The sequence below is a fragment of the Mus musculus genome, chromosome 8, assembly GCF_000001635.26.
Source record: "Mus musculus strain C57BL/6J chromosome 8, GRCm38.p6 C57BL/6J".
NCBI classification, from domain to species: Eukaryota; Metazoa; Chordata; class Mammalia; order Rodentia; family Muridae; genus Mus; species Mus musculus.
Genome location: NC_000074.6, coordinates 21,776,139 through 21,795,844, shown reverse-complemented (window position 1 = coordinate 21,795,844; position 19,706 = coordinate 21,776,139). Strand labels below are relative to the sequence as shown.

Genomic DNA, 19,706 nt, shown 5'->3' with positions numbered 1-19,706 from the left:
ACCACGCTAGGGCAGATCTTTATTTGATTGAAAATTTACACTGCTGATCTTTCTTTACTGATAGTAGTTCAACACATTACTATATGTTATCCATCAGGAACAGAGTGTTATATGACCCACAGACCACTTACCTGAACTTACATAGCTTACGTAGAACACCCCATCCTGAGTGGAGGTTGCCTATCTGAAATCAGACCTGAGCACACCCTGAAGACCTAAGTTAGGTATAGAAGAAGGGACCCCATCCACATTCACTGGGATTTATTCTCTGAGTAGAATTATCTTGGTTTCTTGCTGGTGTTTCCAAATTAAGGAAGAGATTAAAAGAATGAGTTTAAACCACTGTGCCTGCATTACTGAGAATATTTGAGTCCACTCAATGTCCTTCCCATTGTCAGCATCTCCTTTACTCAGCTTTTCTCTGCAGAAAAGATCATCTGATTGGTTAATATTAGTGTGGCCTGGGAAATAAATCCTCTTTACAATAGGACTTTCTTTTTGACCTTGGGAATAAAGCTCCAAGTACCTTTTATTTATCTTTTACCAAGAGTTGAAAATGAAGTTCTGGAGGCAGGTTATGAAAACTACTACATCATGTGTGCCATCGGGAGATGGAAGAGCATTTTCAGGAAAACAAAACAAAACAAAACAAACAAACCTGGATGTCATGATTGCTTTTATTCATTCATGCATGTCTACAGACACAACAGCAAAAAAGACCTGAAACACAGATGTCCAAGTCCCAACACAGATTTGTGATACACAATTATATTTGAAAGTTGTGGCTGAATCTTTTTTAAAAGTACCAGGAAATCCAGACATTACCCATGGAGGATGCGCTCTGGTTGGACAACTTACAGTTATAAAGGAGTTTCTATTGCTAAGGTTGCAGATGGGGTGTCATAGAACTGACTGCTAAGACTGTGGAAGAGTCATTCTCTTTTATATCCCAGGAAGCCTGTGTACCGTGTTCTCTGTTCCATTCCGTGTGACCTTCTTGTGCTGGATGCATCTTGCATGGTGATAAAATTACATAGAAGTGATATCACTCAAATTGTGACCATCATTACTCAGGACCAGGCAGATGTTCTGGATTTTCTCACCTCTTGTTCTAAGCCCAATACTTTTTAAAAAAAAATTGCTCTTCTAAACAGAGAAATAAAATTTATTTTGATATGATGTAAATAAACTTCAAAAACATTTCATTTATTAAAACACTAATTTTACAATCCATCGCTCGTCCTTTATGCTCATTCTTCAAACTACTGTCAGCTCTTACAACAGTTGGGCTTATCTGGTTTACAGGTTCCCTGTAGTTTGGTATTAGATGGGCAGCTGGAGCGGAGACAGAATCCTCCATGTTGAAGGCATTTGTATTGATCTGTTCTTCGTCCAAGACTTGTGAGAATGCCAACACCTACACGGGGAGAACAAATATGTTTAAACTTTTATCTGTAACTACAAAAATTTGAGACCATTTGATAAATGCAAGACAGACAAGCTGGAAGCCCATAAAGGAAATGCTCTGTTAAAGGCCATTGCTGTGGAGTTGATTTTGAGACTAAGGAAGCTACACTTAATATTACAGTATGAAGAGAGCTCATGAACCCCTATCCTGAACCAAAAAGCTATTGATTTTGGATAGTTCCTAGGGGAAAAAAAGATTCCACTTTCTTTAAAAGTATGGCTCCTGATAGTCAACCTTGCTCCAGTAGATGGTACTTAACCTATAAATATTTGGTGGCATAAATTGATTTCAGTGAATTTATTTAAAAGAAGGGGGGTGTTAAGAAATAGAGATGGAAATGTGACGGTAGATCTAGGAGGAGTTGGGAGAATTGTAGGAAGGTGAAAATAACAAAAATATATTGTATTAATTCAAAGAATTAATAACATATAACATTAAAATATATGTCTGTATATACATAATTGTCTAACTTAAACTTGCAGGGCAATGTAGTCATGAAGTCTCAGACCTAGCCGAGGAAGCTCTTAGTCGTCTGTATCTTTCAGAAGAGGAAGAGTTAGTTACTTTAAGGTTTTGTTTTTTTTTTGTTTTTTGTTTTCCCTAGTACATCAACCATCCTCTAGTGGATGGCCACACACTCAGATATAGGCAACACTGTCATGATTCAGGCTTGAAAAAAATCTTGGAGGAAGATGGAATGGAGTGTGAATCTGGGAGGAATTACAGAGGGGTAAACATAATCAAATACAATGCATGGAACTGTCAAAGAGTTAACTGATGCATTAAATATGTATAGATACCATTATGACATATTATTCTGACATATTATATAATATACTGTGATATCATGCAGTATATCACAATATATTATCTATACACACACACACACACACACACACACACACACACACACACGGTGGATTGAGGATTTTCTACACTCTCAGGGACTTCACATGCAGCAACAGAGCCAATGGCATAAGGGGATAAGCAACTTAATTGCTCACAGACTCAGCTCACCAGTTGCATAGCCAGCTTCTACACTTACTGGATTTGTAGGCCTGTGTGTAGAGGACACTCACAGAGATTCAACCTAGTAGCAGTCCTAGTGAGAACTGTGTCAGATCAGAGCTTGGCTTGGGGACCACTCTTTCTGTTCTAATTTTTTAGACATCAGAGATGAATGGCTCAATACATTTGACGCTCCTAGCAACTAAACTGAAAAAAAAACTACAAGAGTAGAAAAGGGGAAAAGTACAGACTACAACGTAGACAGAGGGGAAAGGTAATATGGCAACTCCACATTTTCTTAACCCTTCAATAAAGTGAATCCAAAATATTGAAATGGTTGAAATTCCAGAGAAGGCATTAAACATCTAGGTTTTAAATCAGGAAGAATTCAAAGATAAGTGAAATGAAAAGATGATTGTGAAATTTAGATGAGAAACTCAGCAAGTTGGAAGGAACCTTTAGCAGATTCTAAATGTAAACCATGGAAATAAAACAAATATAGAGAATCCAGTGAAGATCATCATCCCAGACTCAATCAGTCACAAGATAGACTATAAGGAAAATCATATTTGACAAAGCTTAATTTTTCAGGTAATGATAGAAAGAGATAACAGCTAAAGTAAATGGAAATCTATGAATTGTAGATGAACATTACCAAATCTAGAGAGAGACTGTCTACTTTAGAAGAACAGACTATTCAAAAATAGACATGACCCATGAAACGATGATCCTTGACAAATAAAACTTAAGGTGATTTTAATATAAAACAAAGAAAGACCACTGAAAACTGCAGACACAAGTGACAGGTTACCTATGAAGGCCCATTCACCAGAATTACAACAACAGTTATCAGTACAAACATTAAAGACCAAGAGAGAGAGAGAGAGCACATAGTGTTGTACATTTCTATCCATTAGAGAAATATAAGTTAGACATCAGCTAAAACAGTTCATGACTGCTGTGGTAGCAATGCAGAAGATAACTGAAAACAGCCTATATCCTATGAATAAAATTGGTGATAGTCATGAAACCTTGGGAAACATAAATTTCATGAGACTAATAAATGAAAATTATGAGAATTAGGGAAGAATCAAACATTTCATATGGGAGAAGAAGGGAGGGAAGGAAGGACAGAGAGATAGAGAAGAATGGAGAGGGAGAAGGAGAGGGAGAGGGAGAGGGAGAGGGAGAGGGAGAGGGAGAGGGAGAGGGAGAGGGGACAAGTACTTTAAAAAACCAGGAAAAATTATTGGAATTAGGACATCTTTCAACAATAGTCCTAGACATAAGTGGCCTTAATTTACTAGTTCAAGGACATGATGGCTGACTGATTGGACTAAAGACAAAACCCAACTGTTTATTGCCAATAAAATCCAGCTGCACTGGAAAAGACACAACCTGAAAATAAAGGGATGGAAATAATTTTCTGATTAAATATAATCTAAAAAGGCTCAAGAGTAATTATATTCATATCCAACCAAGTAGACTTTAAACAAAAATTAGTCCCAAGTGAAGATGAACGTTACTCTATAGTAATAAAGAGAACAGTCAATCAAGAAGATGTAATGAAGAAGGATGGGAGTGATGGAAGAATGAAAGGATATTTTATTTTCTGAGAGACAGCTTATTCTGTGTACAACAGTGAGCTGCATCTGTGAAGCCTTACCGATATAGTTGCCTGAACAAAACCTGTACAATAACAACATCACTTGACACCATGGAGAGGGGACTTCTCATGAGGCATAATTCATAAATGAAGTTAATGGTTACTGAGAGAGGGAGAGAGAGTCTGTTTCAGGGATAAGTCCATGATAGGTTCTCCACCCCTAAATACACACATATATAAACAAGGCTAAACGAACAGAGCAGGTTGTCTTTATATATGTGTATGTATTTATGTATGAACACTAACAATCAACGAAGAGGTAATAAGTTTGAGAGGGAGTGGGGGGAATGTAGGAAGATTTGAAGAGTTGAAAGAGGAGAGATTAGGGTGGAAATGATATAAATACAGTACTCGTGTATGAAAATCTCAAAAAAAAAAAAGGAAGAAGATGTAATGATTGCAATATATATTCACCAATTTGGTAGATCCAATTTCATTAAAACAAAACACTATTGGGCATAAAGAGATAGATATATCAAGATTCAGTGCTAATGAGTGGTATCAGTGCACTATTGTCGGTAGATAATATTTTGGACAAAAATGAACAAAGAAACTTTAGAGTAATTGTAACATAGATCAAATGATTGTAAGGACAGCCATATACTCTTCCATCTCAAGGTTCTAGAATATACAAAACAAGTCTTAACAAATAAATGTTGAAATATTTTGTATCTTATCAAATTACAATATAATAAAGCTAGGAATTAGCAACAAGAAAAATGATACTAACACATAAATATGTTTAAAAATATGAAGTTTGCTTTTGAAAAAATCAGTAGGCCACTGAAGAAAAGGGGCGAGGGATTTAAATTTTTATAGAAGTCAGATGATGGTGAAACATGCCTTTAATCCCAGCACGTGAGAGGCAGAGGCAGGTAGGTCTCTGTGAGGTCAAGGCCAGCATAGTTAGGTCAGCAAGGTCTACATAGTTAGTTCTAGGACATCCAAAGCTACCCAGAGAAACTCTGTCTTAGGAAACAAACAAACAAACAAACAAACAAACAAAGCAAAAGACCTCAAAATAACAGCAACAACAAAACAACCAATTAAACAAACAAAACAAACTTCATAGAAGCAAATGAAATGGAAACAAACAATGAGCAATTACTACAACCCTGTGTGTATACCAACTGTTATTCTGAGGACATTTATAACTATCAGTGCTTACAATAAAAAAGTAAGTTGTCAAGTAAGATAATGATACACCTTGAGGTATTAAAAAAAAGCAGTATCCAAACCCCAAATGAGTAACAAGGAAATAAAAGTGTCAGTCAGAGCTGAAAATAATGAAATGGAAAACCCGGAAACAGTGCAAAGAATCTATGAAACAAAGGCTTGCTTCCTGAAAAAGGTAAGTGAGATAGACAAAGTCACGGCCACATTAGCTAGGAAGTGAAAAAAAAAAGGTGAAAACTGAAGCCAATAGTATTGGAGATGAATAAGGAAGTATTACATCTGATACTACAGAATACCCGAAAAATTGTATTGCCATGAATTATATGATGTAGAATAAATGGACACATTCTTGGAGGCATTTGACCTACAGATAGTGAACTGAGACGATGTAGATCCACGCCAAGCAGTGAGACTAAAGCAGCAGTCACCCCACCCCTCCACTACCCCCACTCTCACGACCTGACCCCCCCACTCCAATCACCAGACCCCCCCATCTGACCCCATGCCCTACCCTCCACCCTTCACAACCAACAACAAAGAAAAATGCACTGCTAGTGAGATTTACTACAGCATTCTACCAGGTGCTTAATGAACCTCACACTATCCCACAAAATAAAGAAGAGAATATTTCCAAATCAATTATCCAAAGTAGTTATTAGACCTATGCAAAAAATTAGATAAGGGCCCACTACAACAAAAGAAGACCTTGATGAACACATTAAAAATTCTGAATAAAGTTCTTGCAAATAATTCAGCAACACATTAAAAAGTCAATACATGATGATCAAGTCCACATGTGTAAGAGTGATTCTGCATGTTCTGCACAAACTTTTTCACAAGATAGAAGTAGAAGGTATTCTACCCAACTCATTTTATGAAGCCACTATTACTCTGATACCTAAACCACAGAAAGATCCAACAAAGATAGAGAACTTCAGACCAATTTCTCTTATGAACATCGATGCAAAAATCCTTAATAAAATTCTCGCTAACCGAATCCAAGAACACATTAAAGCAATCATCCATCCTGACCAAGTAGGTTTTATTCCAGGGATGCAGGGATGGTTTAATATACGAAAATCCATCAATGTAATCCATTATATAAACAAACTCAAAGACAAAAACCACATGATCATCTCGTTAGATGCAGAAAAAGCATTTGACAAGATCCAACACCCATTCATGATAAAAGTTCTGGAAAGATCAGGAATTCAAGGCCAATACCTAAACATGATAAAAGCAATCTACAGCAAACCAGTAGCCAACATCAAAGTAAATGGAGAGAAGCTGGAAGCAATCCCACTAAAATCAGGGACTAGACAAGGCTGCCCACTTTCTCCCTACCTTTTCAACATAGTACTTGAAGTATTAGCCAGAGCAATTCGACAACAAAAGGAGATCAAGGGGATACAAATTGGAAAAGAGGAAGTCAAAATATCACTTTTTGCAGATGATATGATAGTATATATAAGTGACCCTAAAAATTCCAACAGAGAACTCCTAAACCTGATAAACAGCTTCGGTGAAGTAGCTGGATATAAAATTAACTCAAACAAGTCAATGGCCTTTCTCTACACAAAGAATAAACAGGCTGAGAAAGAAATTAGGGAAACAACACCCTTCTCAATAGCCACAAATAATATAAAATATCTCGGCGTGACTCTAACGAAGGAAGTGAAAGATCTGTATGATAAAAACTTCAAGTCCCTGAAGAAAGAAATTAAAGAAGATCTCAGAAGATGGAAAGATCTCCCATGCTCATGGATTGGCAGGACCAACATTGTAAAAATGGCTATCTTGCCAAAAGCAATCTACAGATTCAATGCAATCCCCATTAAAATTCCAACTCAATTCTTCAACGAATTAGAAGGAGCAATTTGCAAATTCATCTGGAATAACAAAAAACCGAGGATAGCAAAAACTCTTCTCAAGGATAAAAGAACCTCTGGTGGAATCACCATGCCTGACCTAAAGCTTTACTACAGAGCAATTGTGATAAAAACTGCATGGTACTGGTATAGAGACAGACAAGTGGACCAATGGAATAGAATTGAAGACCCAGAAATGAACCCACACACCTATGGTCACTTGATCTTCGACAAGGGAGCCAAAACCATCCAGTGGAAGAAAGACAGCATTTTCAACAATTGGTGCTGGCACAACTGGTTGTTATCATGTAGAAGAATGCGAATCGATCCATACTTATCTCCTTGTACTAAGGTCAAATCTAAGTGGATCAAGGAACTTCACATAAAACCAGAGACACTGAAACTTATAGAGGAGAAAGTGGGGAAAAGCCTTGAAGATATGGGCACAGGGGAAAAATTCCTGAACAGAACAGCAATGGCTTGTGCTGTAAGATCGAGAATTGACAAATGGGACCTAATGAAACTCCAAAGTTTCTGCAAGGCAAAAGACACTGTCTATAAGACAAAAAGACCACCAACAGACTGGGAAAGGATCTTTACCTATCCTAAATCAGATAGGGGACTAATATCCAACATATATAAAGAACTCAAGAAGGTGGACCTCAGAAAATCAAATAACCCCCTTAAAAATGGGGCTCAGAACTGAACAAAGAATTCTCACCTGAGGAATACCGAATGGCAGAGAAGCACCTGAAAAAATGTTCAACATCCTTAATCATCAGGGAAATGCAAATCAAAACAACCCTGAGATTCCACCTCACACCAGTGAGAATGGCTAAGATCAAAAATTCAGGTGACAGCAGATGCTGGCGAGGATGTGGAGAAAGAGGAACACTCCTCCATTGTTGGTGGGATTGCAGGCTTGTACAACCACTCTGGAAATCAGTCTGGCGGTTCCTCAGAAAATTGGACATAGTACTACCGGAGGATCCAGCAATACCTCTCCTGGGAATATATCCAGAAGAAGCCCCAACTGGTAAGAAGGACACATGCTCCACTATGTTCATAGCAGCCTTATTTATAATAGCCAGAAACTGGAAAGAACCCAGATGCCCCTCAACAGAGGAATGGATACAGAAAATGTGGTACATCTACACAATGGAGTACTACTCAGCTATTAAAAAGAATGAATTTATGAAATTCCTAGCCAAATGGATGGACCTGGAGAGCATCATCCTGAGTGAGGTAACACAATCACAAAGGAACTCACACAATATGTACTCACTGATAAGTGGATACTAGCCCAAAACCTAGGATACCCACGATATAAGATACAATTTCCTAAACACATGAAACTCAAGAAAAGTGAAGACTGAAGTGTGGACACTATGCCCCTCCTTAGAAGTGGGAACAAAACACCCATGGAAGGAGTTACAGAAACAAAGTTTGGAGCTGAGATGAAAGGATGGACCATGTAGAGACTGCCATATCCAGGGATCCACCCCATAATCAGCATCCAAACGCTGACACCATTGCATATACTAGCAAGATTTTATCGAAAGGACCCAGATGTAGCTGTCTCTTGTGAGACTATGCCGGGGCCTAGCAAACACAGAAGTGGATGCTCACAGTCAGCTAATGGATGGATCACAGGGCTCCCAATGGAGGAGCTAGAGAAAGTACCCAAGGAGCTAAAGGGATCTTCAACCCTATAGGTGGAACAACATTATGAACTAACCAGTACCCCTGAGCTCTTGACTCTAGCTGCATATGTATCAAAAGATGGCCTAGTCGGCCATCACTGGAAAGAGAGGCCCATTGGACACGCAGACTTTGTGTGCCCCGGTACAGGGGAACGCCAGGGCCAAAGGGGGGGAGTGGGTGGGTAGGGGAGTGGGGGTGGGTGGGTAAGGGGGACTTTTGGTATAGCATTGGAAATGTAAATGAGCTAAATACCTAATAAAAAATGGAAAAAAAAAAAAAGAAATAAGCACAATACAACCCATAAACATAATAAAGGGAAGAGATTTTCACGGCCATGATGATAGATGCAGAAAATAACTCGGCATAAACTTAATATCTACTATGCTAAAACCTCGAAGAAACCAGGGATAGAATGATCATGCCTCAACACAGCAAGATTATATGTTACAAACTCATAGCCAGCATTATACTGTGTGGAAAAAAATTGAAAGTATTTCCTGTTAATACCAGGAAGGAGTTGACTGTATGTATTCTCACCACTTCTATTTAATATAATGTTTCTCTTAATTATCTGTTGCTGTGATAAGACATCATGACCAAAAGCATCCTAGAGAAGAAATGGGTCTATGCTTCCAAGGTTAGGGATAGAGCCCATCGAAGTGGGGAAGTCATGGTAAAAGATGGGTAAAACATAGTTGCAGGAGCAGGGAGCCAGCTGATCACATTTCATCACACAGGAAGCAGGAAGACAAAACAGGAAGTGGAGTGAGGCTATGTACCTTCAGAAGCCTGTGACTTCTTCATCCGGTAAGGCTGTCCCTCCTGAAGCTCCCATAACCTATCCCAACAGTGTCACTTACTGGTGACACCATGTTCAGGTGCATGAGCCTATGGGGGATATTTCTTGTTCAAACCACAACCTTCTCCATGTGGCTCTCTAAGGCTCATTCATAGTCATACCATGATGAGAATACATTTAATCCAACTGCAAAAGTCCTCCTAGTCTTTAACAGTTGCAACACTGGTCCAACACCCAAAGTCTCTTTTGAGACCCAAAACAATGTCTTAACATACCTTACAGAACAAATCACATACTTTCAACGTTAAACAGAATATACATTACCATTCCAAAATAAAGGAGTATGGGTACAGCAGGGAACGATTAGACCAAAGCAAAACTGAAATCCATCCTGGAAAATCCAAATTCTTTAGGTCCATGTATGGCATCTGAAGCCTCAGCTTCAATAGGTATAGATGGTACTGACTCTCTAGCTTTGCTGCCTGCAACATATATTTTTATCTTGGGCTGATTCTTGATTCCATTTCCTGTATGCAATTCTTCTTGGCAGATACATCATGGATCTGGCATCTCAAACATCTTGGGCAACCCAAGCCCAAGATTTTTATTTTATTTTTATTATCACATCCTTATGCAATGGCCCCCTTAGGGATTCCTTGACTATACTCTGGCTTTGACATAAATTACCTGGCCTCCACAGTTCTCTGAAACTGCAAATGAAAAACCCATGGTCCTCTCAATCTTGCATATTTTTTTTCTTTAAAAAAAAAAAAAGTACCACATGGGTAACATTGTCAACTTCTGTACCCAGCTTGAGATAGCTCCTGGCCACTTGGACCTCAGTTGCAGAAGATTCTGAATACAGCACTCTCATAACCTGGAGGCCCACCCAAGTGGGGTCTTGCCTTCACAACACATTTCCTGTTGTTCTTGTCCAGATCATACAGCTTCTCTTCAACAAATACAAACTCTTTTTCAGCACAAAATTGAAGTCTTAAGTTTCCTTGTAATGTTTGCTTTCCTGTATACTTTTAAAATTTCATCCTACCAGATCTGTTGCCCTAATAACCATGCCACAGACTCAACCCTATGGTGTGTTAAAATTTAATCCCCAGCAACAACAAAATAAATTACTTTTTAATTTAGCTCCACACAAACTCTCAGGTCATAGTCAGAATGCAACTAGATTCTTTGGCAAAATTTCATCATTGGTCTCTAGTCAGATACAATTTGAATCACTTTCTCCTCTGAAACCTCATTGGCCAGACCTCCATTGTTGGAATTTCCTTTAGAATTACTGTCTTCCAGGATCCCACTAGAAAAGCTCATTTATCTCTGTTTACAGAATTCAATTTTTCTAGTCTGAAGCGCCAAATTCTCCCATATTCCTCAGAAGAATAATATGATCTTGCTTTTCACAGCGTAGCCCCACTTTCGTGGTACCAACTTCTTTGTGGTTGTGATAGAATTCCATGACAAAGAGCAATTTAAGGGGGAAGGTGTTCTTTTGGCTAATGTTTCAGAGGGACAGAGTCCATCACAGTGGGGAAGTCATGGTGTCTTAGTTACTTTTCTAATATTGTGACAAAATTCCATGATGAAGACAACTTTGAAAAGAAAGCATTTTACAGATTCAAAGGGGTAGAGTTCATGATGTTGGAACAAGGGCATGTAAACAGGGATAGCTGAGAACTTGCTTCTTGAGCCACAAACAAGACACAGAGAGAAGAGCACCCTGGGGATGTGGGAAGGTTTTTGAAGTCCCACATCCTACTCCCATGACACACCTCCTCTGACAAGGATGCATCTTTTAATTCTTCCGAAACAATTCCACCAACTAGAGACCAAGTATTCAAACATATGGAATCCATTCTTATTCAACCCTCCACACATAGCAACAGTAACTAAAACCAAGCAGGAAGAGTAGAGAGCTGACTTGTCACATTCTATCTACATAAAGGAAGTAAACAAGAACAGGAAGTGAAGCAAAGCTTCTAACCATCAAAACCCACCCCCTGCTAACTACCTCCTCCAACGAGGTTCCACCTCCTAAAGGTTCCATAACCAAACACCATGACAGACCAGTGAACAAGTATTCAAATACCTGAGCCAATGGGAAACATTTCTTGTTCAAACCACAACAGTGCTTGAGTTCTTAACTAGAGAAATAAGGCAAAAGAAAGAAACAGAAGGGATACAAGTAAGAAAGAAAGAAATTATATCTATTTGCAGATGATGTAATCAGATATCTAAAGAAAAAATCTAAAAAGACTCCACCAAAGGCTTCTTAGATATAAGAAAACATTTTCAGTAAAGTGTGAGTTATATAATCAATATAGAAGAGCAAGTATATTTCTTAACACACAAATAAACAACTTGCTAGACAAGAAATAAGGAAAGCAAGCCCATTCACATTAGCCAAATATTTCACATTCCTGCATAATTTATGCAAATTATTTTACACATGCATAAAAGACGAGGTTAGAGACCTCTACAATGAAACCTCTAAAGAAAGTAAATGAATACACCAGGAAATAGACATTCTGTACTTATGAATCATCATGGCAATTTCACTGCAAATGATCAACAGAGTAGAGGCATTTCCTATCATAATTGTATGGCATTCTTCACAGAAATATAATAAGACACAATCCTTAAGTATAGAGTAACACAGAGAACTTCAAAACAACAGAAGCATTTCTGAACAAAAAGAGCAATATTGGGGGGATCATAAAACTTGACTTCAAGTTATACAAAAAACGGGCCTGGAAAACTGACTCAGTGTTTATGAGCACTGGCTGCTCTTACACGGGGACACAGGTTCGATTTCTAGTACCCACACGGTGGTTTAAAACCTGTGTTTAGCTCCAGTTCCAGGAGATTGGATGTCCTACTCTGACTTCTATGAGTTCCAAGTGTGCAAGTGGTGCACACACATACATGCACACAATCCCCACCCCCATTTAAAAAATTATACTGCAGAGCGATAGTAACAAAAATATATATAATAGAAGGCATAGAAATAAACCTACACTGGTAATTTGGTTCTTGTCAAAGTTGCTATGCTGATTAATTTTTATTATCAAATTAGTTAGGCTAGGAAGTGATTGCCAGAATAGAAAAACATAGCTCTATGTGCCTGTGATTGATTCCCAGAGAGGATTAATAAAAGGGAAAAAGCTTGGAGTGAGGGCAGCAACATTCCAAAAGTGTTACAAGTCTCATATTTGTATATTCTTATGCAAAATATTTATGTGTAGTGCATATCCAGACCTAGCTACATAATTATAATTTATTCTAGGAATTATAGACTAGAAAATAACTGAACTTTATAGAAATATATAGTTTTGAAGTGCTGGACTCAAACCAAGGGTTATGGAGCCAGACTGAGAGCCATCCTACCAGCTTAAGTGTAGAATGTTTTCTCTCATATATAGGATGAGGGAGTCATGGAGTAAGTGTGGGGCTGCTAAGGCTGTAGAAGGGGAAAGGTGAGGGAGGACTAGGAAGAGCAATGGGGTTTTGGTTATAATCACAAGACATTGCATGCATGTATGGAAATGATACAACAGAACCAGTTACGTTGTATTGTCTATATAATGTCAGCATTCTAGCCACACTCTAGAACAACTCTCCTGTGTGAGCTATCATAGACCATGACACCTCTCAAACTAAGAACGGAGGAACCTAGATTGTGAGATCTCCCCCATTCTCACACCCTGGGCTGCTTATTTCTCCCTCATGACTGGCTACTACATTTATAGCTGTTCTTCGCTATCCAAGGAAAACATTGCCCCCCACCCAACTTGAAGACATGAAAACCAAGTTTATTGTCATAAATTCATAATGTTTTAATTTTGTGTAAATATGATATGTAATCTTGATTTTTTCCAGACATTCTGAATCTCTACTCAGTAATGTTTTTTTACTTATTAATTTATTCTTTGAAAATTTCATACCTAAACTGGCATGAGACTTAAATCAATTCAGCATGACTTGGCATAGGGCAGAAGCCTAAGGATTTAGAGAAGAATGTCCAAAAATATTAATGAAGAAAATATATTAAAAGATTACGTGTAGTATTTGAGCTTTATATATCTGTGAAAATAAATTCTCTTAAGTAGCCTTTTGGCAACTGAGCTACAGGGGGAGTTTGAACCTGAGAATGAACATGCACCAATCAGGCTGCACATGTCGGGACTTTGTGTTCTCAGGTCTCCATTTTAAATCCACCCTGAGACCTGTGGGTGGGACTCTGGGGTTGTATAATGCAAGTATAGGCATATGTGAAGGTTTAAAATAAACATTGTAAGGGGAGACTGAAGAATTTCTGGTGGAAAGATAAAGTGTTTAGAATAAAAGAACTTCAGGTGAAATGGAATGGGTTGCCAAAAGACAATGGTTTAAGAAAAAAATTGAGGCCTCAATTCACCCATCTCTCCCACTGGGTCTACAGGTAGATTTGCCATTGAAGCATACACCTGCAGAGAGGTCAAGTTCACGGGATAGAGTGTAGATGTGATGAACCATCTACAGTTCTTTTGGTAGTGACTTCAGACCCACGCTATGGACTTGATGGTGAGCAGAGGCTGAATGTCAATCATAAAAAGTAGCTCATCAGAGTCCTTGCTATCTTGCTATTGAGAGAAAGTCTAACTCTTGGCCAGGACAAGGAAATTACTGCCAGCATGCTGGGGAGGAGCCAGAAGCAATCTGGTTCCTCCAACTAGGGGTGTCAAAAACAAAAGTCAATGTCAACTTGGAATGCTGTTTTTGTGTAGTCCTGTGTGGAGGCTTGAGAGCAGGAGGGGTGTGTCTATCAATCTGTTTAAGCCACGAGGGAAGAAAATCAACTACACTTGTCACACCCAGGAAAAAAACAACCAAAGGGCAAACCAGTTCAGGGATGAAAGAAGTCAGGCTCTCTTCTGAATTCAAGGAGCTCCCAGTGCCCAAGCTCAGCAGGACACTATGGCTGCCTTCAGTCCTCTGCAGTGCCTCTCTTTAACATCACCAAGCTTGAATGCTCTGCTCATCTAGACTCTTCTTGAGAGAGAATGTATGAGTGGTGATCCCTTTGGAGAGCTTGGGGAGTTGAGTCAAAGAATGCAGAGACCTGAGTGACTGTGTGCCTTTGTCACCAACCTGTCTGAGTCATGAAAAGATCCATAGAACAACCCTGGCATAGTCCCCATGTGGAAGAGATCCTAGGACATAGATGACACAGAGCTGTCCCTTCAGCTGTGAAGTGAAACCCATGGAATTGCTTTGATGCTGCTTTTCAGTATTCTGCTAACGAGGCCCTCTCCAAACAGATATGGAGGCCTCATGGCTGGTTATTTTGAGCTAACAAGATTTGTGGTTTCTGGATGGGATCTGGACACCATAGAAGGTAAAATTCTATTACTGAAAGCTTTTACAGGAAGTGGAAGAGGCAGGAAGAATTAGGACAATCAGGTCAGGGTGGGGATTCCTGGATGAGATGCTGAGGAGGAAAGGGTGGTGACTGGGGTCACACACTGCTAGTGCCTGGAGTCATTTACCTGCTTTAAGGCAGAGAATAGGCTCAGCCTAACACAGTTGTGTCTAGAACTTGCAGGTGAGGAAGGTAGGAGTTTGTGGAGTTGTGAATGCCTATAGCAGTGGGCTGGATTAATTCTCTGTCCTTGAGGACAGAAGACAGGTGCAAGAGGAGGAGTAATGGTTTTGTTAGTGGGAGTTCCTAGCATCTGTCTCACTTGATCTGGCCCTAACCATCCCCAGATTTCAAGGAGTTCAAGCCCCCACCCAGTGCTTCCTTACATAACCCCACTAAAGTCTGGAACTGGATCCCCAACCTTCCGTTGTTTATCCATAAAATGTAGATGAAGGAGCCAGAGAAATACCCTGGGAACTGAAGGGGACTGAAGCCCCATAGGAGGAACATCAATATGAACTAACCAGTACCCCCAAAGCTCCTTGGAACTATACCACCAATCAAAGAAAACACATGGCAGAACTTGTGGCCCTAGCTGCATATGTAGCAGAGAATGGCCTAGTCAGTCATCAATGGGAGGAGAGGCTCTTGGTCCTGTGAAGGCTCTATGCCCCATTATAGAGGAGTGCCAGGACCAGGAATGGGAGTGGGTGGGTTGGTGAGCAGGGGGAGGGGGGAGGGGATAGGGGATTTTCAGAGGGGAAACTAGGAAAAGGGATAGCATTTGAAATGTAAATAAAGAAAATATCTAATAAAAAAAGAAAAGAAAAAATGTAGATATTGATACTATGTTTCTCTTAAGAGTATTGTGAGAACTCGGTGTAAATGTCCTATTCATTTCTTTCTCTCTGTCTTTTAACCATGCCATCTATCTGCTTGCCTGATGCATACCATGTCCTTTGCAGCCAGGACAGAGTTCTACATCCAAAGTGGTAGGGAGAGAAGGAGTCTGCAGAGGCTGTGGTAGGGACCTCTGTATGGAGTAAGATTCCCTGATCAGACCAGTTCACTATGGTAAAGTAAGAATGTAGCCACATCTTCTACGGTTGCAGCAAAAGACAGGGGCCTAAATTTATGTGATATCTTACCACTGTTAACTGTTGAGAAAGAAGGAAGACTTTAAGCACCATGCCCACCAAAATGAGTTCTGTTTCTCATATCTCAACCTCTTCAAAGAAGCCTTTCTTGGTGTGTTAGAGGAGGTCTCCTTTTTACAAGTTCTCTTGGCAGCTGATCCCAACAGCCTTTCCATGGTAGTTAGAGTTGCACACCTGTATAATCAGTGTGTGTGTGTGTATGTGTATGCATGTATGTGTGTGTGTGTGTGCTCTCCTCTAGAGGTGAAGGTTTACAGAGTCTGAGATCTCTCTCCCTGACTCCTCCCCTTTTTCCTGGCACACATCTATCTGTTCATGTTTGCTGCTCACTAAATATTTGTTCAGTGGCAGCCTCCAGCACCCTTAGTGTCCAAAGACCTAGGTTGAGATCTTGTTATGTTGACCTCATTTCTGTTTTCACAGACTATTTGTACAGGGAGATAGTGGGAATCCCATTTCTTTAAATCTGGTCAGCTAGATGGTTTTGACTTGTGGAATCCCATGGACCAATTAGATGAGTCAAGATCTAGGGACTCTATCAGACACAGGGAGGTGGGGGTGGACTGGCACCACTGAGAGCTCAAATAGGACATGAAATCAGGCCAGCTCCACATACCCTCCCAGAAATAGAGCCCAGTACCCTCCACACCAAACTCTGAGTTCAGAAGGTGGTACAGGCTCAGAGACAGTATGGCTAGAACAAAGCAGATGCTAGCAATTGCATGAGGTGATGGGTACAGTATAACTATAGGCATAACTGTCTCACAGTGTGTGCATTGCCCAAAACAGCATTTGCTATGTTAACCTACATGATTTTTTTTTTTTTTTTTTACCTACAATCTATGACTATATCCAAACAAAGCAAATCAAGAACTGTCAAACTTCACACACCGAACTTAAGCCAAGCACATGCAAGGTCCATCGGCAGCCTGGCTCTGAAGACTCTTGGAAGCCTGCATGTTTAGTACAAAAGACACTTAAGGGATTTCATTCTTCCTCCCCACCTAGAGCATAGGGGTCATAGCAGGTATCAATCCCAGAGAAAAATACTTTTACTGAATAGTGCCCTTCACTGTGGTCAAAACAGAACTCAGCAGTCCAGCAGTTGCTCCTTAATGGTCAAAATGGAACTCAGTGCTCCTTGATGGTCTTCCTTGGCCCTTGGTACTCAGATAGTCTAAGCACCATAAACTTGGCTTTGGGGATGAGATAGACTCTGCTCTTGGCTATTTCCCAATAAGCAGCTGGAGAATGCTTGTACTGGCCGATTATAGAGACAGAATATTTGTATCCTAAAAGAATACAGTAGAGTGGCTCTACCAAGGAGATTTTAGCAATCCTCGGAAGTGGTTCTGGAGTCCAGCGCCATTCTTGTAATGGAGTCTTGAGAAGTATGGCTGAACCTGCCCACCTTTGCAAGGTGGGCCAATTTCTATGGTTTGAATGAGTTGCCTACCATCAAATTTAGAGCACTAGACACAATAAGAATTCTTCATTCTGAAAGATATTCCTTTAAGCTTTCTTGAATTTGGGCCATGAGAGGGAGTCTCCTTCCCACTCAGTGAAAGGATTCCCACCCCACTCCCAAACATGCACCAAGACAGGTGTGTCAAATAGCATGCGCCTTGCTATCGGGTGCACTGGCGTTTCCTAGACCCCAAAAGAAGGGTAACTTATTACATGCACTTTTTTACATCTCTAATGGGCTATTACATCACTATGCAAAACACTGTGTTGAAAATGTGCCTGCACCCAGATTTCACATGGGAAAATTGGGGCCTAACTTATTTTCAAATGCATAGCTCCATAGGTTAACATGATAACCTGGAGAAGAGCAAACTGGGATTTTTCAGACAATCTCACTACTAAAATTTCTTCCCTAGAACCCTCCTGCTATGACTATGTAAACTAAAATTCAGAAATATATGACTTTCTTTTCTTTTCTCCCCCCCCCCTTTTTTTTTTTTTTTTTTTTTTTTTTTAAAGACAGGGTTTCTTTGTGTAGCCCTGGCTGTTCCAAAACTCACTCTGTAGACCAGGCTGGCCTCAAACTCAGAAATCTGCCTGCCTCTGCCTCCCATGTGTTGGGATTAAAGGCTATCCCAAAAGTTCCCCATACCCTCCCCCCTACTCCCCTACCCACCCATTCCCACTTTTTGGCCCTGTACTAGGGCATATAAAGTTTGTGTGTCCAATGGGCCTCTCTTTCCAGTGACTAGGGTATCTTTTGATACAATATATGACTTTCTTAATGTGACCTTGAGAGAGATAGCTATAGGAAACATATGTCCTTAGTCACTACTTCAGGGTCCTACTGTCTCCTATGCCATAGACAAGCTTCTTAGGCTCAGAGAATCCTCTGGACAGATGTGAAGCCTTTCCATTTGACAGGTAAGATCATGCCTGAAGAATGTGACTACCAGGGAATGTGAAAGGTCACCTGTCATCTCTTGACTGCATACCTGGTGTTTCCAGGCATTTACAACTGGCTGAGCTGGCTTGGTGAAGGGACAGGGGCACTTTGCCTACAGCAGGGAGGCTCCACCCAGAGACCTAACTGAGGCTAGTGTCTGTCTCTGGATCAAAAAGCTAGTCTCTGGGGGTGAAGAATCTTGCCACAGCCAAAGCAGATTCCCACACAAGACATTTCCTATATTCTAAGGACAAACATCATAGCTTGGAGGTACCCACTACTCTCTGAATCCATACCAGGCTCATTTTGCTGCTGCCCAGGGCTGTTGACCACAGACCACTCAGCACACTCTGTTACTAGACTTGGAAAACCAGGAGGCAGCTATTATCTGTACCCTGCCCCCAGTCTCTGTGTCCCCAGTCCCAAACAAAGCCATCAACAAGTTCCCAAAGCTTACCTGGCTCCATCTGGGAGAAAAGAAAACATATCATCACCAGGAGAAAGTAATGAGTTTTCATAGTGGTGGCAGCCAGGGTCCAGAGTGCAGAGAGGATGTGAAACTCCCAGGTAGTTGGGCTGACAGATGAGGCTTGAATGAGCTTGTTTTTTTATAGGAACACTGGTTGCATAACCTCATAAATGAGCTGAAGGGAGGCGTTGCAAACCACAGTGAGGTTCTAATGACACCTTCATGCTATTCGCTGTGAGTAGAGTCCAAGTCCTGTGGGCACATTGCCTCTCTCCAGCATCAGCTGGATTTTATTTTCAGCCTGGAAAATGGAAACAGGTATCTGGTGTGGGCCTGTTCTGACTCTCAGGTTGGGATTCTAAGAGACACCAGACAAAGCAGTCCCCACCAGGACCCCTCAGGTTAGATAGGTTCAGAGAGCCTGTAAGAAGCCCAGCGATTCAAACAGGAGATTCTCTGGCTCTAGGCTACTATTGTTCTCTTCTGTTTAGCTCTTTCTCTTTACAGTGCTCAGGATTTATTTCCTCCTATTGTAATGCTGAACTGAGTTCAAGGATGAAAG

At 40.2% G+C, this 19,706-nt stretch overlaps 1 protein-coding gene across 1 annotated transcript; it reads right to left on the bottom strand.

Annotated features, from left to right (window-relative positions):
• Positions 1–659: 659 nt before the first annotated feature.
• Positions 660–19,290, bottom strand: Defb1 (defensin beta 1). The gene is made up of 2 exons (NM_007843.3): positions 19,133–19,290; positions 660–1,417 (listed from the first exon to the last, which is right to left on the bottom strand). The coding sequence occupies exons 1-2, from the start codon at positions 19,191–19,193 to the stop codon at positions 1,269–1,271; spliced, it is 210 nt and encodes a 69-aa protein (NP_031869.1). The 5' UTR covers positions 19,194–19,290; the 3' UTR covers positions 660–1,268.
• Positions 19,291–19,706: the final 416 nt, after the last annotated feature.

Coding starts and splice junctions, on each gene's coding strand:
- Defb1 (NM_007843.3), bottom strand. CDS start 19,193: ATGAAAACTCATTACTTTCTCCTGGTGATGATATGTTTTCTTTTCTCC. Junction 1,418..19,132: donor TTTCTCCCAGATGGAGCCAG/GTAAGCTTTGGG, acceptor CTCCCCGTGTAG/GTGTTGGCATTCTCACAAGT.